General features: G+C 33.1%; 1 protein-coding gene across 9 annotated transcripts in view; it reads right to left on the bottom strand.

The window, feature by feature from the left end:
- Stag2 (STAG2 cohesin complex component) overlaps positions 1 to 21882 on the bottom strand; it is a 171269-nt gene that overhangs the window by 43475 nt on the left and 105912 nt on the right. For 8 of the 9 annotated variants that reach the window (XM_063246369.1, XM_063246372.1, XM_063246373.1 and 5 more), the window contains exons 25-32: positions 15785 to 15924; positions 14311 to 14412; positions 11516 to 11664; positions 10000 to 10128; positions 7064 to 7287; positions 4251 to 4440; positions 4050 to 4160; positions 829 to 955 (exon numbers count right to left, since the gene is read on the bottom strand). In XM_063246369.1, coding sequence (XP_063102439.1) covers positions 829 to 955; positions 4050 to 4160; positions 4251 to 4440; positions 7064 to 7287; positions 10000 to 10128; positions 11516 to 11664; positions 14311 to 14412; positions 15785 to 15924 — 1172 coding nt within the window. The remainder of the gene's footprint in view (positions 1 to 828; positions 956 to 4049; positions 4161 to 4250; positions 4441 to 7063; positions 7288 to 9999; positions 10129 to 11515; positions 11665 to 14310; positions 14413 to 15784; positions 15925 to 21882) is intronic. The other variant, XM_063246374.1, reaches the window with a different exon arrangement.

The raw sequence follows: 21882 nt of genomic DNA, 5'->3' as shown, positions 1-21882 counted from the left end.
AATAAAAAAATAAAATAAAATAAAGGCACAGACTTAATGAACAATAAGTCTCAACTTTTGTTTTATGAACTGTGTAAGCACAACTATTCTCAGGTCCTCTCAATCTAACTTACAAAGTTGACTGAGATAATTGGCAAAGTAAAACATGTAGGTATAGTTTGTATGCTCTAAGCCCTAATCATAATTTACAATTATTAAGAGATGTCCATATACATATATATTTCATTTCTATGTAAGTAATTTTGCTTCATTTTCTGGCATGGAAATTTGTCTCAGTAACAGGATGACACCATGTAAATAATGTCATTTGGATAATGGCAAGTAAATGGAAATTTATAAGGTGCCATGTTATTTAGCATATTCACTCAAAATATTTTTTAAAAGACTTAATATGTAATCATTAATATAATTTGATTTCTGAAAACAAATTGAGATAAGCAATGTATATCCTTTAATTCTATTTCTAAATTATTTCAAAGGCAACTGATTTTTTGCCCTTGTTTTTGAGACACAGGGTCTTACTATGTAGTTCAGACTGGCCTTAAACACACGCAGTGATTCTTCTGCCTCAGACTTCCAAGTATGGAGACTGCAGGTGTGTGCCACTACACCTGGCTTCAATGAACAACTTTTATCATCTTAAATTAAGATCTACCACCCTCACCAACCTTATTCACTGCTCAGTCCCATCTCATATACCCAACCCTCTAGCAACTTGCTTAACATTTTTGGCACAAAATACTTTTCGTAGCAAGTATTTCTCTAATAAATATCCAACTTTATTTCCAAAAGACCAAATTAAAAGTCTTACTTCTTTAACTTTCTTACCAAGTCTATATCCATTGTGTCAAAATCCATTCCCTCATTAAGATCCTCAATCCTTCCTTCTGAGGACATCATAACGTCTTCAACAATTGGCTCTTCATCATCTTCCATTAGGCTTGTACCACGCCGACTAGAGAAATATAAAACAAAGTCAAGATCTGAACCAATGATGACTATTAGTATTTAAGCAGGTATTATGTGGCTCTCTTTATTCAAGTATAATGGAAAATGATGGAATTAAAGATCAGGGAGAATGATTAGGCATTGATCATGTCATCAATGATGTCAAAAATCCAATGTTCCCTTGTAAGGAAATATGTTTATTCTACATTACTTTGATACATTTAGCTTGATAGTCCTGATATCCCACATACAAGGTTTAATGAGAACTTTCCACATGGGAACATATAAGATACCTCAAATCCCTTCTGAAAGTAGACTGGATGCAAAGTAATAAATAAGAGAACAAAAAATAACATTTTCAGAATATATGTATATATTTTTCATTCCATATAATGCTAAATTTATCCATCAATCACTCAGTTCCTAATGTGTATTAAGCATGCATTCAATCATTCATTTATATAGTGCCTAAACGGACAAATTTATATTGGGTCTTATGGAAGAAAGAAGAAAAAAAGGAAGAAAAAAGAAAAGGAAAGAGAAAAGAAAAAGAAAAAAGAACAAAAACAAAAAGACAGAGGGAGAAGGAAGGTAGGAAAGGCGGGAGTAAAAGTATAACATGATTCCTGCCCACCTGGAGCTCACAGTCTACCAAGGGAAATAGATAAACAGTTAATGATGAGAAAATAATAAATTTTATAATAGAACTATATATATCAAGTGCTATAAAGATACATTGAAAGGATTTAAATATCTCAGGAAAAAATTGGCAACAATCATGATGAAACTTCAACTCTTGTGCCCTATGAAACTCAAAAAACCAAGACATACAGAAGAAATAAAATTAAGACCAAAAACTCTATTATTATATAATCATGGGGAAAATAAACTAAGTTCACAAATTAGCCCAAATCAGCATTAAATAACCAAATCAATAGTGTAAATGAGTATGACTTCTTGTTTTCCAGTTTGCTCAACATTACCTTCTGTTATCCAAAGATCCCTCCAGTCAAAAAAAGACCCAACAAAATTCCAGTAATTATTTACTAAATGTTTATAATGTATACAATACTATTTTTATCTTAAAAGATACAAAGATAACAACACATGCTATCTGATCCATGCTACCTGGATAAATACACAGAAAATGTTTTTAACAATCCTGATTAACAAAGGTTATTTCACTATATTCTGAGGAAACAATTATGAAGGAATATATGTTTTGTACATGATACCAAAGACAATAAATCCAACCTGCATTTGGAGTATAAGAAAGATATATGTGATATGAACTACAGGAAAAAAAGAGAATGTGGAAGTATTTTCAATACAGGATAGATACCATCACAGAAAAATCACTGTAAAATGAAAATATTCTGAAATCCTAAACAGACCACTTATGTATGGTGGTACAACAAAATCAAAGGAAATTCTTGAATGGCAGTTATTTAAATGAGATAATCCTTTGTAGATGTCTAGGGGAAGATTACATATAATTTGGAATTAAAGTACAAACAAAATAATGATGAATGATACTGAGTAATGAGACACTCTAGAGTGGTGACAGTGAATCTTCTTAAAGCTGTCAATGATACGAACAGACTGCTGTGGCACGTGTGCCAAAATTCACCACCACTGCTTGAGAATCAGTGCCAACTTTCCAAAGGGGAGATGAAAACCAAATGATTATGTCACATAATTCTGGAGTGTTGGGACAGGAAGCTAAGAAAACAGCTGTAGGACATAGCATGAAATAAGAATATGTTTTAAGTGGAACATAGAATGGTAATAGAAACAAGTGGTAAGTAGAGATGATGACAATATTAGCCAAGTTAGGTTACATATCCACAAATACAATAGCACTTAGTTTCTGTCACAATAGAGGTTCTTAAGATTAATACAGAGATAACTAAAGTGAATTTGTATGTGCTACCACTAGTGGTGAATTGATCATTTATTAAGAAAAACAAGTGAAATTCTTATTTTAAAACCAACAAAATGAAATATGAATTTTAAAAGAGGGTACCCACAGAGCAAAATATATACCATACTATGTTACAATGCTTTCAAATTCAAAACCTTAATTAGAATCACCACACTGTCCCCTATATACCAATCGAGATACACAAAATATTACCTAAAGACTGCTTCTTGTCCATTTCTTTTATAGCCAAAGCTAATCAGGATGATTTTTGAAACTGTCATAAAGAACCCAGTAAAAACAAAGATAAACTATAATTTCTTAAGTACTGAACATTTACTCATTCAATGAACATCTACTTAGCACCTCTTATGCGCCAAGCACTAACAAGCAATAAATGAGGTCCCTGCCCTTGAGGAGCTCACAGTCTAGAAAAAGGGACAAAATCATAAACAAGTGTAATACATCATGGCAAGTGCTATAAGAAATATGAATATAAGTAGTCTTATGGAAGCATAGATGACCACAGCCTCACTTAAGGTGACACCTGAGCTTGTTCTTTCATGATTATTTCACCAGTTACCAAGGAATGAGATATGACACTAAAATGTAGGCAGGGCTATTTTGAAAGATCTTGCATGCCATGAGCTAAGGAGTGTCAACTTTATCCAGCAGGCAATGGGGAGCCATGAAAAAATTTTAAGTAAGAGTTACATATTAATATTTTTATTCTAGAATAGTGATTATTAATGGTAGTGTAAATAATGAGTGGTGTGAAGGTGTAAAGGGAGGGATTTGGTGAAAGGATAAATGGGAATTTGAAGCAAGAAAATCAGTTAGAAAGCAACTACAATAGTTCAGGTGAGAGATGAGGGCCTGAACTACTATGGTGGGAAAATCAATTAAATGTAACAGAAATGTATTTTTTAATTCTGTGTACCAAAATAAACAAGGATTCATATTTAAATTTTTCCAACAGATCAACCTAAGATTTGTCCTTTGGCTATCTAGTTAATATTTAAAATAATTTTTTTCTGTTGGAAAGACCAATTTTTAGTTCCTTGATTATTTCAGCTTACTCTAGAGAGTCTGCTGAAATTTTAGATAAGGCACACATTAAAATATATTAAAATGAATTAGTGAACTTCCTAGACTCAGACAATAAGGCACTCTCACTTACATGGCATGCTGAAGATTAGTTCGCAGTTTAACATAGCTCATTGCTGCTCTCTCCTGCTGTTGCCTTGCTTCCTCTTGTTGTCTTTGAGCTAACATCCATGTTACCTGCGTGCTTCAAGAAGAATTTTATTCTTCTTTTAACTTAACTTTTTTCTATGTAATTCATAAAGTTCTATTACAGAAAATGAGCAAATCTACTTACTTATAATCAAGAGGAGTTTGATGATGCTCAGTCTGCATTGGATAGACACTCATGAAGCTATCCTCAGGCCGTAATCTTTTGGGTTCTCTCATAATAGTCGAGGTAAGCTGTGGTGTCTGCATCATAACAGGGGTATGCAGGGTTTGCTCTCTGCTTAACCACATACTGTCACTACTACTGCTTTCTTCAGCTGAAAGACAAAATGTACAGCAATGAAATATAGCCACTAGTTTTGATTAATCAGATGTTTAATACAACTCTTTCAGACCAATATACATCCAGCTGCCTTTCACATTAGCATGCAATGAACAAGGAGATACAGAGACATGTAAGGATCCACCTGCACCCTACTGTTATAGTTTAGCTGTGGAGAAAGGTCAAACAGGCAATTACAATACAGTTTAGTAAGCGCTAGGAGAAAAGGAATTTAGAGAATAAGAGTAGTGAGATCAGAGACAGGTAACCAAAATAAATCCTAACAAGAGTAGGTATCGAGTGTATAGTGAAGGTAAGCAAATGGAAAAATATAAGCAAGAATGCCATGGCATGAAATGATGATTAAATCCTATTAATCTGTTGACTGACATTTGACCTACAAAAAATGGCAACTTCATACAGTTCTACTAATAGCCTGCTCTCTTGGGATCTAAAGATGAAAAAAAAATGGAAAATGTAAGAGTGGATTAAAAACCAGGAATCAATTTATGGAAAGTTTTGTTATCTATGATAACATGACAAAGCTGCTGCTGAAAGTTTTAGGGAACATAAACAATTTGGTGTGTTTCATATTTAAATAAGTAACAGTGTATAATGTATACCTAAGAACAGGAAGACTTATGGGTAAATAAGCCATACAGAGAATAATTATATAGCCCAGAGAATGAGCCATAGTACTAGAAATGAAGACAACAGGAGAGTAGTTTCCAAACTATCAGCTGCAGATTGCTACAATCTCAAGAAATTCTTAGCTACTTAAGGACTACAAATCCATATATACCTTAGGTACAGTACTGGACTAAAAATAATAAGGTTTCACACCTGCAAATGTTTTTATTTCCAAATATTTACAGGTGTTGCCATCATTAATAAAAAACAAATTCACATGTGTTACTGAGTTAACATTTTTTTAAATCACTGATTTGGGATATAAACTCGAGACCAGTTAGTGACTATGAACTTGGAGGAAAATTTTATTGAAGATTATATATGCATACATAAATATAAGTTTTAACGAAAAGAGTTGCAAGAAAAATGTGCTTATACCCTAGTAATACATGGATTAGATACAAATTTAACATTATGTAATATAATCACATCATTCTTTTGAGTTCAACTATGTACAAATGTTTCACAAATCTTAATGGGAAAGGTGTATTTTGATGGTCCAGTATAAATCTATAACTACTGAATATTGCTTTCGTTTGTTTGTTTATTTTATACTGGGGATTGAACTCACAATCTTGTGTTTACCAAGCAGGTGCTTGTGCCACTGAGCTAAACCCCTGGCCCAAAATATTGGTTCAGATAAGAAAAGCTTTTTAAGATTTATAATTATATGCAGAAAAAAATCTTTTAATTTAGTAAACTTTCTAATTAAAAAAAAGAAATTTTAACTTCTTATAAGTCATCAGCTCAAACTATTTTGTTGGAGAGAAAACAACCTCCATCCAACTGTAATGCTAGCAAAACATAATCAACTAATTAAAAAACTGTACAAGCAAAATGTTCCAAATGGACTAGAGATACTACAACTATTCATAAGATAATCAAGTTTAACACTATATTCCTGATGATAAATGATAGCTGGTAAGTTATGTGGCAATTTAAAAAATGATTCTCAAATTCTCTGACAGTCCTCATGGTAAGAAGTGGAAGATTATATAACTGCCCCTAGAATCTCTGTGATTGCTTAATCAACGGACCATGGTGGAAGTTATACTATACAAGTTCTAAGATGCTTTAAACTTGCAGAATTTATTTGCTTTCTCTTGGAACACAGTGACATATGGACAGATCATGTGTACCTACCCTACCAGACAGTCCAGCTGTTGTCAAATATGTAACTGGAGATGACTATAAATTTGAGCCACTTGAATCTTCGTCTCCAAGATATCACACACATTATGATCCTTATTATGATCTAAATATTGAGGAGTTTGTTATTTAACAATAACTACAACAATTCTTGACAACTATTCTGATGTATTTAAGGGTTCTTGAGAAAAGAGAAGAAATCCCTGGACCCCATATTGAACAAACCTTAGAATGCTAGAAGTCAAAAATTGTGAAGCATCAAAATGAGAAATGAAAAATGAAAGATAGCACTTTTAATTTCTACCAGATTCTTTATAATGACTTCTTCACAGAAAATTAGGGTTGCAAACTCTCTGAATCTGTTCTTCCACTTAAAATTAAGTGATTCAATTTCTTAGCTAAGTAGTAACTAGCTCTATAATACTGAGTCCATTTCTTTTGCATACAGTAATGCACTTAAAAACAAATGCTATAGATTGAGAATGCTTGGTTCTATTTAATATTCATGTAACCTTGAGAAAGTCACTTAATTGCTCTGTACTAGTTTTTTTACTTGAAGAAGAGGGTGTACCTGAAATTATTCACAAGTTCATATATGTAAAATGTTTAAAGCAGCAAATTTACATATTACTAACACATTGAGTGTTACTATTAAACACATACCAAAGAAAAATAAGGTCAATTTTTACTCAGTTGGTAAACATTCAAGAAAAATAGAAAGAGAATACACTATATATAACTATATATATATATATGCATATGTATATATATAGCCTTACTGAGTGCAAGCTGCATGCCCTCAACCACTTTCCGTTTTCCTGTAGATGGTTTTGATTTTTTACTCCGTACAGTAGACCCCCGACTGCTGATTCCACTAATGACTGACATTGTGTCATCATCACCACCAGCTAGCAAAGAATTTCTATAAGACATCAGTGGAAGCCACACATCTTCTCTCCTGAGTGACATCTGAAAGGTCATGAACTTCTCCAAGTAAACGTACCTTAAAAGGAAGTAGAAACTGTTAACTTTGGCACATAAAGCTGCTAGTTCTATCAATCCTTAGTTGTGGAAGCATTGATATCTTACTTCAATACTCAATCTCATACTTAGAAGGACAATGATTAGTAACTTTTTTGCTATCAAGCCTCTAACAATATATGGTTTAAGAGCATTTCAGCTTAACATTTGTTAAGTATCTACTATGACCCAGGCATGGAGGAGAGATACAAAGATGAATTATATATGGTCCTTATCTGCAAAAAGCTTTTGTTTGGCCTGATGGAATAGAAAATGTACTATTTGACCAAGTATCACACATATCATATGTAATTTTTCAATCAAAATTCACTTAACATTCATGACCACTATATGCTAGGCATTTTTCTCCCAGTTACTTAACTATTCTTAACAATTCTGTGAGGGAATTACTTCATTTCACAGATGAGGAAAGAAAAAACAAAAAAATTAAGAAGAAATAATGTACCCACAGTCATAAAAATGAATAAGTAGCATAACCACAATTCTGCATCCAGGCTGATTGTGGGACGTTGCCAGGAAGATAGCTTCATCCCAGCAGTTTGTGGCCAGCGTGGACAATGTAGCAGGATTATGTCTCTTAAAATATTGTATAAAGTGTATTAAATAAATATAAACAATTAAATGTTTATGCTTAGAATAAATGAAGACAATTATTTATCAACTAACCATTAAGTCCAATTCCAATATCTGTTATTATAATTCATTTATTAACACAGGAAACATTCATTAGCTGAACAGCACAGGAGACATGAATTATAAAACATACTGCTTTATTACAAGTGCTAAGTATATCTTTCTAGTTACCAAAAACTTCAGCCACACACAGTAGCACAGTATTCTCCTATGTGAACTATGGACCGACTAATAGTTTGAGAACTGTTAGCAGTCTGTGATAAGAGTTTGAACTAAAAGTTTGTAGTTGAAGGAGATCTATAGCTCTGCCACATACTTTAATCTAACAATAATCGAAGATCTACCACATACCTTACTCTAAGAGTAGAGCAAAGAAGCCTTCACCAGAGCTAGTCCCATTTCTGCTTATTTCTGCCCCAGAGGTTTGATTAACCTGAATTCACTATTTATTGCCCTCATGAATATTTTCCTTACTTCTAAAATAGTTGCAGTTTTGTATTTCCTATTTGTACTCAACATTATGTTTTTAAAAATATATTTTGAATGCTGTGTGACAGTTTTATTTGATCTATCAATTTACTAACTGATTTAATTCATAGATATTTAGGTTTTGAGTTCCTTCCCACTCAAACAATGCGAAGGTCAATATTCCTTTATGGATTCTCTTGCATAAGCTCTCAAGTTTTTATAGGATATGTACACATCATGAATCAGTGGAGTATGATCACAAGGTAGGAAGAATTCTAACCTTTACTAGGTTCTGAAAAATAGCTTCATGAAGTAGTTTTGTGTCAATTTACATGGTCACAACCAATATATATGGAACATTATCAGATATTTTGACTTTAGCTAATCTGCTGTAAAAGAAACATTTCATTGTTTATATTTAATACACTTTATATAATATTTTAAGAGACATAGTCCTGCTACGTTGTCCAGGCTGGCTCCAAACTGCTGGGATCAAGCTATCTTCCTGTCAGAGTCCCACAAGCAGCTTAGACAACAGTCACACGTCACTGCAACAGACATGTGCAATTTTAATTGTGATAAATTTATAGATGATAAAATGCACAAAAATTAAGAGTACACCTGAATCACTTATACAAATGAATATTCCCATGTAGCCTGCATTTGTATCAAGAATCAGTATACTAGGGGCTGGGTGTTTAGCCCAGCAGCATAAGCACCTGCCTTGAAAGCAGGCAGTCGTGAGTTCGATGCCTGGTACCAATAAAAAGGAAAAAGACAAAAAAAAAGAATCAGTATATTCCTATGACCCAAAACAACTGTTGTGATTTCTATCACCAAGGATTATTTTTGTCTATTTTAGAATTTTCCTACACAAAAAAACCTTATCATCTTTAATATTCTCATTTTAAAAGCAAAATAGTAGTGATGTTTTAGAAGAAAACACTGAGATAATTATAGTCTTCGGGCCTTTTATATCCCAAAGCCAAGGAAAAAGTGGAAAGATTTTGAGAATTTCAATTCATTCTTTGGTTTATCAGTCACAATTTTAGGAAACTTACAAGAGAGAAATTTACTATTCAAATGAATTTGTTAAGAGAACAGGAACAGTAACTAAAGTAAAAAGATAAAATAGGGACTTCCACTTTACAGTGTAGTCACAGCTCAAAACACAGACCAAAATTAGGATGCTCTTGATGGTTTCTTAGTATTATTGTCTTTTAAACATTCCCTCATTAGATGGGCTGTGACAAGAATACAAAATAGGAACCCAAAACATTTAAGTTACACCTCAGAAGCTACAACTATGCTGTGAGAACTCAAAACATTAAAATGGAGTATAATATATAGAAAACTCATAATCCTTAAATTATAAAATTGCTTTAGTATAAAATTTTTGAACACTAATGTAATCCTACAAATGTGTCTACAGAAAGGACAGAAGTCAAGTGCAGCAACTACATATAAGAAACTGGATTCAACTCCGACACCACAAAAATAAAGAATCGGGGAGAGGATAGAAAAAGAATCTCAAAATGAAATTAAATAGCACATTTCTATCAAATATACATACACTGTTCTTTTGTCTTGTCGAAGTAGTTTAGAAGAAAATTCACTTAGGATATCAAGAAATGCCAAATTTAAAGGTGGATGGCTCTCCCCTTGTGGATTAGGTTCTTTAAAAGCAAATTCTATGCCATCTCTGCAAAGAAAAATGTTGAAACAAAGGTTTTAGTGATTATAATAAAAACCTAGGAAACTTAGAAAGTAAATTTTACTCTACATGTTCTCTCCACTAAGATATTTCCTTAGTCGTATATAGAAGTAAAACTAATTATTGTCTATTTGTGATGACTGATTTAAATACTTTTGAAATTAAACTCTAATCAGATCGTACTTCAAATACATTTATATGATATTAAATGCTGTCATTAATTAAGGCAGCTCAACAATATACTCTATTGAAAATGTAACTAGGTAAAAACAATTCAGATAGGACTAAAAAGAAGGCAGACTAACACTGAAAGAAAATCATGCATTAATTTTCAAAATAATTCTACATGTGATCCGTAAGTATTACCTAAAATTACCACTAACATTATAAAAAGCACAAAAGTGAATTTCAGAGTTTTAAAATAAGATGAAAGAGCAAATTAAATGTAGAGGATTTGAGGAAAAGAGAACAGGAAAGACATTTTAGACTTTACACTAACTGCAAGATTTGGTAGTTCATGCCTGTAATCCCAGCACTCAAGAGGCTGTAGCAGGAGGATCACTGAGTTCCAGACCAGCCTGAACTGCATAACGAACCCATGTCTCAAAACAAAAACAAAAAAGCAAAAAGAAACTATATAGTCAAGAGGATTAAGAGAGATATAAAACATAAGAGTTTTCTGGCTGGGGGTTTAGCTCAGTGGCACAAGTGCCAGTTTGTCAAGTGCCATGTCACTGAGTTCGATACCTGGTACAAAAAAAAAAAAAGGTGCTTTCAATGAAAGAGTTTAAGGTTCTTTGTTTTCTCTACAACAAGGTTTTTTAATCCACAGTCAAGTGATATAGAAGTTTAGTATAAAAATGTTTGTTATGTTAAAAACCTAAAATGTACTCAATACTTTAAAAAGTTTAAATGATCACAAATTATATGTTCAATGTGAAATCAAATGATTTTCAACTTTGATTAGAGGGAAAAAATATGCAAATAAAAAGGTTGATAAAAACAAGGGAAAGAGTTATTGTAAAATAGAATGAAGAACTAGAAAGAAAAAACTGGAGACAAAAGAATCAAACTTCAAAAAAATTCTCTATCCAGCAATGAGATTACCACAAAAACGGTAAAACACTTTCTAATGCCTGATGAATACATGCTGCTTTGTTTCTCATAATCTGTAGATTTTGTATTGTTTTAATTAATACAAAGACTTTCTTATAAAGGGAGTTTTAGGCTCTACTAACTTATTATGGCAAATGATGACAATATAACTGATTCTTAAAATATATAGATAGATTTATTCATCAATAAAACTAATTTAATTAAGCCATTATAAATGAAAGGGCTAGACACAAAGATTTCAAAAGTGATTGGAAATTACTTATGTAGCATGGCAATGGCTTCTCTTGTTTTCAATTGATCAAGTCCAAAAGTTAAAGCAAAACGTCGAGCAAGTTCTTTTATGCCACTAAATGTTGAAGATGATCTATCAAAATTGTAGCCATTTTCTTGTATCATCTCATTAAAAAGCTGTTTGGAAAGAAAGAAAGAAAGCATGTTAAATGTTATGTGTGTGTGTGTGTGTGTATAATGTGTGTATATACATATAGATTCATATCCTTCAGATATTTTCAACTTAAAATATGAGTTCAGTAAATGAGGTGTACAGTATTTTATTCTAATACATGGGTTTTTAAAAATGTGATACAAACAGATAAATGATCAAAATTTTAATATTTCATATATTTAACATCAATACTGATTTTAGATTTTAGCACTTCATATATTTAAGCCACAAATCAATATTGATTTTAGAAACTCTTTAGGATAGTTTCCTCAGAACGCTATTCTGTTGGGATTGTGTAATATACTAAGCATACAAAAATACAAAGAAAAAGAAAATCCACCGAATTACTAAGCAACAATAACCTTATATTTACATTTTTTATGGTAGTACTGGTGATCAAACCAGGGCATCCCACATTCTAAGGTATAATTTATAATTAGGGAATTAGTTTTCACATAAAGAACATTCATTACAAAACAAAGAACAAAAACATTTTCATCATGAAGTAGCAAAAGCTTTAAATTTTGTTATCATTTGACTGAGCAATTCAAGTAAGATTTTATCCATAACAATTAATACTATGTGCACTACTATATACAAAAATGTTTTAGTGTTAGTTATAGTGGCACAAATTATAAAAAATCTGAACATCACACAAAAAGAAATCTTGATTAAATTATGGCCCACTTATAAAATACAATACAGTTATTAAAAAATGCAGAAGGTTAAACTGCTTAGGGCAGTACATGCCTAATATCCCAGATACTTGAGTGACTGAGGCAGGAAAACTGTAAGTTCCAGCCCAGCGTGGGGAATTCAGTGACAGCCTGGCTCTGAATTTTTTAAAGGTCTAAGGATACAATTTGGTGGTAGCACAGTTGCCTACCATGTGCAAGACTCATGGTTCCATCCCAGGACTGCAAAAACAAAAATGCTAAAGAATTCTAGGTATATATTCAGAGATAACTAAAACAGTATGTCAAAGAGACAGTCTGCACTCATGTGTTTATGGTAGCATCAGGCACAAAAGCCAAAATACAACCAAGGTAGGTGTCAATAGAAAAATAAAGAACATGTGGTATATATACACATATACATGAAGTAGTAATATTTAACCTTCAAAACAAGGACATTAAGTCACCTGCAAAAGCCATCTATAAACCTGGAGGATATTACATTAAGTGAAATAAGTCAGACACAGAAAGACAAATATCACATAATTTCAGTTACACATAAAATGGAATCTACGAAATTAGAATTCATAAGAGTAGAATGATGGTTCTCAGGGGATAGGCCAAAGAGGCAGAGAGAATGAGGAGATGCTGTTCTAATAGTACAAAGTTTCAGTTTAAACAGGATGAGAAACTTTTGAGAATCCACTGTATATAGCATCGTGAGTACACTGATTTACTACAGGGCTCGGGTTTGGCTCAGTGACAGAGCACTAGCCTAGCATGTCCAAGGCCTGAGGTTCAATCAATAGGACCAAAAAAGAAAAAAGAATAATTTGAATGTACTTGAAATTTGCAGAACTTAAATAGACAAAAAAAATCACCCAAAATAATGGATGTTAGATTTAATAATTTCATGATGTGTGCATATACTAAAAAGTCACATAGTATAACATAAATATATACATTTTTTGTCATTTATAACTTAATAATGCTGGGAAAGAAATTTTTGAAACTTTCTATAGCTAGTAGCCATTATTTTATAGCAGAGGAAAAGTTAACATTCATTTAAAAATCTAAGTTTTATTTATTTTAACAAAAAATATGCAGATTGCAAATGAAATTGAGAAGTTTCATGCTAATATTTCTAGAAAGCAAGAAAGTTTATCAAAGGGAATTGAGAGTTGGAGTATATTTTGCATGCAAATTTTGTCTCTGAAGACAAAAGTAATTTTCCCTAATTAAGCCTGCATTGCCGCTGTCAAAATAAAAAAAGACTGTTGTGTTTTGGTTGTAAAATTCACAGATGGTCCCTAACAGCCTGGAAATAATGAAGAAAAAAGTAAAATTCACTTGATATTAACCCCAATAAGTTAACAACTGCTATCATTTTGGTGATTATTTTTCCAGATAGACAAATATAATTTTATAAAGATGCCATCCCTGATACATTTTATTCTCAAACTATGTATTAGAAAATTTTATACATTAAAGAATACATATCTTACACTAATTTTAAGTGTCACATAATGGATGCTGCAGAAATGTATGTTGATGTAATAGCTATTGATAGTTTTGGATTATTTCTCTCTTCTTGCTATTATACACAAGGTTGCACTGTACAACCTGTACACCAATTTTTACAGATTTGTCCTACTTTTGAGTATTTTATAAGTAAAACTGCTGCCTCAAATGACATTCATGTTATATATTTTTACATGTATTGCAAATTTACCTACCATATCTATTTCTATAGCTTAGAGGGCTACAAGTGTTGTCATTCTTGCCAGTTAGAAACTAAACAAATTATCTCATACTTCTTTATCTAGTACTAAGGTTGAATATTTTGCATTTCAACATTTATGAGTTATTTATCATATTCTTTTCCCCATTTAATTATTAATCATGTCAGTTAAGCTGGTACTCTTAATGTCTTACCTGTTGCAAACTGAGAATAAGAGTCTTAGCACACTGAATTTTGTCTATTTGCCTTGTTTTACTCATCGTTTCTTTGATGATATCTCCATAATCATTATAATACTGGAAGAGAATTTACATAGTTTAGAGTTTTATCTCTTAATACTACTGGACAATAAAACTAATTTTATGTTAGTCTCATAAGCATGTCACAAAGTACTGTATGTATCTGGCCAAAATTATGCGTTCAAAGAAATAAACATTAAGATAACTTCTAGGCATATAATCCTTAATGTTATCAAATTCACAAATATAAAAGTTAAGATCTAATCAAATTAAACACCATGCTTTGTTTTAAATAAAGGAGACATGAAATAGAATAATTAGGCCATACAAAGCTTTAGAAGTAACAAAGGATAAAATTCATTTTGTAAATTATAAAACAATGAATATAATCATGTTTACCCTCAAACCTAATACAGCGCTTAAGGGGAATTAAGCAATGAGTAGCTTGTAACTTTATTATTTTGGTACATAGACACTAGCAGCTTCTAAAGATCTCAAATAAAATTTATTGTGTGACATATGCACTACATATTGCACACGAACTTCTAATTTAAAATGGTAATTAAAATACATAACTATGAGAGATTAATAGGCTAAACATGCCCCTATGGCTAATGACTTTAATACAGAATATCTAAGTATATAAGTTTAAATTTATAAAATTATTTCATAAACCTTAGTCTAAAAATTACCATGCCAAATGATTTAAGTTCCAAAATAATTTTTATGCCATGGTTCTTTCATACAGCAAATTATTATAGAGAACTATGTTTTGACATATTCATTACACATTATCTTATTTCTTGGCAAAATATAAGTTTACATGTATAATTGGTTTTTTACTTAATATTTTATAAAACAGTTTACCATATTTAGTTATGTTCTGTGCAACTTAACAGTATCTTCTCCTGTTTCAAATTAAGAGCATCACATATATTTATAAAACTGATGAATAATCTAGTATCAGTCAAGTCAAATTTTGAAAACCAAAAGGCATGATAGCTCCTATGAAGTGAAATTGAGGAAGAAACTCAGGATAGGATGCAGCTCCATCTTAACCAACCTAAAATTATCACCTAGGTATCCTGACTCCACATAACACAACATGGTAATGCAGAGGAAAAAAATCACCATTATCTTTAAATCATAAATGAAGTTTCTTTTCTAATAGTGAAAACGTGTAATATTCTAAGTGGGAATGATCACAAACCCCAAATTCTACCAACTGAAATACTGAAGATATGATGAAATGTTACTGGAAATGTTAAATATGTTTAAATAAATTTATTTTGTAAGAAAAATAACTATTAATCAAGTTATTAAAGTAATTTAATATTAAAATTTTCAGTAGCAACCAAGAATAAAAGCATGTTGCAATTTCTTTTAAGCATTTAAAAGCTACCTTGTTATACCCATTTTTCAACTTTACCTTCATATACTGCTTGAAGATATCTGCAGCTGTATTCATCTCTACCACAGTATATACAATTAGCTTACAAAAGGCTGCAAGTAAATTTCTCCTCTTGTGCAAAGCTTCAATTTTACTGGCTTCATCCTCTTGCTGACCATCTAGGAGAAAAGTGTCAAAAAAATAAGTTATCTTTCATTTTAAATCCATCATTTTTAATTTACACTACATCGTAACAATTTTACTGGAAAGCTTAAAAGGAGGAAAAAAATTAAAATTACACCAAAAATTATATTTTTTGCTGTCAAAAATAAATGAGAAGATTGCTTAGTGAACATGAAACAGAAATAGTGACTCAGAAGGCTGAGACAGAAAGATCAAAGCAAGTATGAGGCCAGACCAAGCGCAAAGTGAGTCCATGGCCATTCTGAACTGCATAGTGAAACACTGTATCAAAAAGATACTTTAAATGAAATAAAATGAGTCAAAGTAAATTATATTCAGAGAAGTCAGACTAAGCTTGCTCAACACATTTTTATACTTCTCTAACAACATTGTTTGTCAGTGTGAGAGCATATTCAACATCTTCTGATTAAGTCTCCTTCTTTCGGAAACCAACCAACCTCAAAATTCTGATTCTCACCTTTGATTCTATTTATGTATGCCTCTTTAACACACATAAAATGTGTTACATTGGCCTGGGAACCATTCTGCCTTTCTAAAATAATTTCACATTTTTTGCTGCTATTCATTATGGACAGTCTTACCACTCAACTTCAGGAGAACAGATTTATTTCTAAATACACAGTAAAGGAAGCCCCATTGCAACCCAAAGATTGTTTTTAATCATCTGATAAGGTAAGTGCAGCTGTGGTAAAGTCTTTTCTATAAAAACTTGTGTAAAGATATTTTCTCTAGATAAAATTTAAAATAATTACTTATTTTAAAATTTATCACTATAGAGTAAAAAAAATGTAGTATTTGTTTATGTTTTTTGGTTACTAGTTCTTTAACTAGTAAAGTTAAAGATTTCTATATGTTTGCTAGCCATTGAAAGCACATCTTTTATTAAATGGTTTATATCTTGTCACTTCTTCAATTTAAGATGGGTAACACTGAACCAATAAAAATTTGTTATCTATTTAATTTTGTTTTGATTTTTATCTTGCCTCTGGTAATCCTTGACAACTGCTAATTAATTAAAACTAGAAATATTTTCTTGGTGCTGAAAATTGAACCTAAGTAATGAGGTAGAAAATAATCAAGGTGCTAAATATACTTACTAATATATCAAATCAAACCCCATTATTCTGTATTACTGATATGCACTACTTTTATCATATGTGTATGTTCCAATATGTGAAAACTATTTGCTTAGAAACCTAAAAGATACTTACTCTTTGAAAACACTATATAGTGAACACATAGGATAATCTTTTCTTGATAACTCTCATTATAATGTCCACATGACATTGTTTCCAAACATTGCTTAGTACTGCTCACAAGAACTACAGGCATACACTTATTCCTCTTACAGAATAAATGACCCTGATTTAAGAAATTTAAACTCTAATTTTTACTTTTTTCAAATTTTTACTAATTGAAAACTAGCTATCTTTGTCTTATGGAAGGCATGGAAGGTAAGTACCTAACACACTGGACCTTTCATAGGTGTCAGCTGCTATTATTACTAGATATTGTCAATGTAGCTTTATTTCTTTTGTAAAAATCTAAAACAAACATGGCTGTTCATATTTCAGATCCATTTCAGATGATAGCTTCACTCAAAGATGCAAAAGAACTAGAACTTCCTCTACATATCCACACTTTGTACATGTCTCCAATACTTACAAAATTGCATTATAACTGTGTTTCAAATGTCTTTTGCACTTGAGTTTAATTCTGGAATTAAATTCCTCTGTCCCATACTTTCATATACATGGCATCTGGTATGTTGCTGACCAAAGTATGTTCACCAAAACTAATGGTTAAGGTTAAGAGCAAAAGGTGAATCAATAACTGGGATCACACCCTACTTAAAAACTTTTGCACAACAAGAGTAACCACCAACAAAGTGAAGACACAACACACAATGAGGGAGAAAATGTCTGGCAGCTATTTGTCAAAGGATTACTACAGAGAACATATAAAGCACTCAATAATATCAGTCCTCCCAGATTTAAAGACCCAATCCAAAACTGTGCATCTGAGATGAATACACACTTCTGAAATAAATGTACTGATAAAATGTTCAACATCACTGGCCATTTGAGAGATGCAAATTAAAACAACACTGAGATTTCATCTCACTCCAGAAAAGAAAATGGCCATTATCAAGAAATCTCATCCAGGACTTCCGGGAGAACATGGCAGACAGATAACAGCAACTACCGGAGGCTCTCTGAAAGGCTCAGCTCAGAAGTCAGGAATGATGCGGACTCAGGAGACATGAGTCGGTAGACATATGCTCTGCTGACTCAGGAACGAACTGGGCTGAGAGAAACCAACTTGGAATGCAGTCCTGGCGCTAAAATAGGAACAGAAAAGACTCGGTGTGGAGACTCGACCCCGCGCCATTGGAAACCGCGATTTGGGTTTCCCGCCGCTCAGCGGCTGGCTGCCTCCACAGCAGCTCGGCAAGGAGAGACGCGCAGAAGCTCTGGGAACGGGAGTCTGCGAACGGAGTCGAAAACAGGACAGACAAGGAAGCGTACACTGACTTGTGGTGAGGTGAGTGAGGGAAACTGACACTCTACCACAGTTTGACTCCAGCGGAGGACTTTCTGGGCTCGGGCAGTCCTGTGAGAGCAGGGCGCGGTGGTGACTCCAGCCACACATTGCCCTCTCAGACGGGATTGGTGAAAAGTGCCTGGCCTGCATGACACTGCGGGCGGACTTGGTAGGCTGGCCTAACCCAGATCCCAGAGCCTGATGGTGGCCCGGAGGGGCGACTGACTCCCGCGTAGTCTGCCTAGTCCCTAACTCCCTGGTGCGCAGCGGTGGGCGGGAACACCTAGCCAGCGCAATTTGATCAGGCTGTGGCTGACAGGCAGGGAAGCTGGGCCTCCTATATAAGCTTGCATATATATAAGGAACAGAGAATATGGGAAAAAGCAGCAACAAGAAAGGCTCCTTGGCCCCCAATTCTGAGAAACAGGCAGTAGAGGACACCGCACCAATAGACATTAAGCGCCATATAGAGAGCCTCATAGATCAATTCAGGAATGAAGTTATCAACGACCTGAAGCTAGAAGTATGCAGAATAGTTAGAGAAATGCTAAGCACCACCCAGGAAAAAACAGATGGTGGAATGGAAGAACAGAAAAACAGGGGAGAATTGTTTGATGGAGAAAACAGAGAAAGCATAGAGTACGTGAAGCAGGTTCAAAGGGACTATCAAGAAATTAAGAAGTCTATCCAAGACTGGCATAACAGCTTGAAAGAAACTAAGGACAGACTATCTGAACTGGAGGGCAGACTTGTAATATGGGAGAATGAAATGAAAAACTTCTTAAAAATAACAAAGAAACAAACAGCAATAATACAAAGACAAGAAGATGATAAGAGGAGCCATAACTTAAGGATTAAGAACATAAAAGAAGAAGTAGGGACACAAACAAGTGAACTACAAAAGCTACTCACAGAAATAATCCAGGAGAATTTTCCTAATTTAGCAAAAGATACTCAGATGTATGAGGCATACAGGACCCCAGCTACCTACAACCCTAACAGAGAAACACCCAGGCATATAATAATAAAAATTCCAGAAATTCAATACAAGAACAGAATATTGAAAGCTGTCAGAGACAAGAAACAGATCACTTACAAGGGAACACCCATCAGAATTACAGCAGATTTCTCTGCACAAACCATCAAATCACGAAGAGCATGGGGAGAAATAATTCAAGCTTTGAAAGATAATAATCTCCAGCCAAGATTGATATATCCTGCACAACTATCCCTGGAAATTGATGGAAAAACAAGGTGCTTCCAGGATAAAGAGGAACTGGGGGAATTTGCAACCACCAATTCAACCCTACAGAAAGTATTGCAGGATATTCTAAAAAAAAGAAAAATACAAAGAACCCAGAAATAGTGGCGGGGAGGCCACAACGAATGGAGCAGAGAACAAAATGAAGAAGACAAACTGACAGCTACTGACAGAAAAAGAGCTCAACAGAAATGAGACAGAGAAGATTGGATGATAGGAACAGCTATTTTGGAGAAAATGACATCTAAATAGGTAATACTGATTTAGTATCATCTTGTTTTGAAGTCTCATCTAGCTTTTGTTCTTCTGTCTCCAATGGTCTAAACAGGTTGTATCTTATTGGATTTTATTAGGTACGATAGTATAAGCAAAAACCTTTTAAAGACAAGGAGAATATACAGAAACCATTGTTCATTTTCTGTTAGTCGATTCTAAATACTCTGTAATGCTATCATTCTCTTAAATGGTTTTACATTGTTTTGATATACTTAATGCTACAGTATACAAAGTTATACTCAAGGATTTCAAAGAAAGAGACAATATGGTAACTACTTTTAGGTTAGGATTATCTGGTGGTGAAACACTATTCTGCTTAAATGGTTATGTTTTGATCTGCGCTGTTTCACTGTTATGCCCTCTTTTTTCTCAATCTCCACTCCATTATTTACTTTTTTATTTTTATCCATTTAATTAAAGGGGAAAAAATAGCAGGATATAATATAGTAACCCACTTTGACTTTCTATTATCTCGATTTGAAGCCCTGTATTACTCTCACCATCTTGTTTTTGACTGATGTTCCCCTATTCTGTTTTGCTGGATAGTATCAGGTTCGAAAGTTTAGGCATCAGCTGTGAAGATAATGAGATTCATTATAACGCCCATTCTCGTTGACTTTTATCTACTTTTGAAGACCTACAATGTCTCCAATGTTTTGGTTTTGTCGGTTTTGTTCTTTACTGTTTTGTTCAATTGTATTATAACTAATGATATAGGCAACTCTATTAGAGATAGCAGGAGGCATTATGGTAACCATTGTTGATCACCTTGTATTATGTTTTTATATTATCTATTATGTCCACCCTTTTGACTTGACCGATTCTGTTATGTCTCATTTGGTTTTACTCTCTTCCAAAAAAGCAATAAGAACTGTGGGAGCAATGAAACCCAAAATGTGTAATAGTCATTGTACAAAAGAGAGGAAAAGAAAGTGCTCTAAACTATATAACTGCATGTATATTTAAGTGTATAAGATAGAAAATGATATCACAGAGTTTTATTGGATCACTGAACAGAACTGATTGAGGTATCATTGTTGGAATGTCCACTCTACAAGCTCTAATTTTGTGACTTGAACAATTATTTCTAAGATGGCAGTATGTAATCCATTAACTAATGATTTCCTACTGTTCATTTTTTTCTTCTGTAAATCTGTATAACTTGTACCCTTTCACTGTTCTTTTTTTCTTTTCTCCTTAAATTAAAAAAAAAAAAAAGAAATCTCAACCAAGAACAAATGCTATGGGGAAAAAGGAATCCTTCTCCACTGCTGGTGGGAATGCAGACTGGTACAACACTGTGGAAATCAGTGTGGAAATTCCTAAAAAGTTTACGATTGGAGGTACCATTTGATCCAGCTATTCCCCTTCTGGGTATCTTCCCAAAAGAATTAAAAACATCATACCACAGTGACATATGTGCACCCATGTTTGTAGCAGCACAGTTTATAATGGCCAGATCTTGGGAACAACCTACATGCCCATCAGGTAGGGGATAGATAAAACAGATATGGTATTTTTATACAATTGAGTACTACTCAGCCGTAAACAAGGAAAAACTGAACCCCTTTATAGGTAAATGGATGGACCTTGAGAACATACTTATCCCATGTGTAAACACATTGTTTCATTAGTGTGACAAGTTGAAAGAAAAAAAGTGTGTATATGTATGTAAAAAAGACAAGATATATACTACTGATTTCTCTGAATTCGCTGAAGAGAAACATTTGTACTGGTATGGTTTGGACAATTGAAGGCAGATGTCTTGTGTTCTGGGTGAATGATTTGGGGATGACAATAGGCAATGTATATACCATTGTTACTCCCTGATTGATGTGCTTTGAAATTGATG

Source organism: Cavia porcellus, unplaced genomic scaffold, assembly GCF_034190915.1.
Source record: "Cavia porcellus strain 051 isolate PalLab524CR breed Dunkin Hartley unplaced genomic scaffold, mCavPor4.1 scaffold_3, whole genome shotgun sequence".
Classification (NCBI taxonomy): Eukaryota; Metazoa; Chordata; class Mammalia; order Rodentia; family Caviidae; genus Cavia; species Cavia porcellus.
The sequence above is the reverse complement of the archived record's forward strand: the minus strand, read 5'-3'. Positions and strand labels throughout refer to the sequence as shown.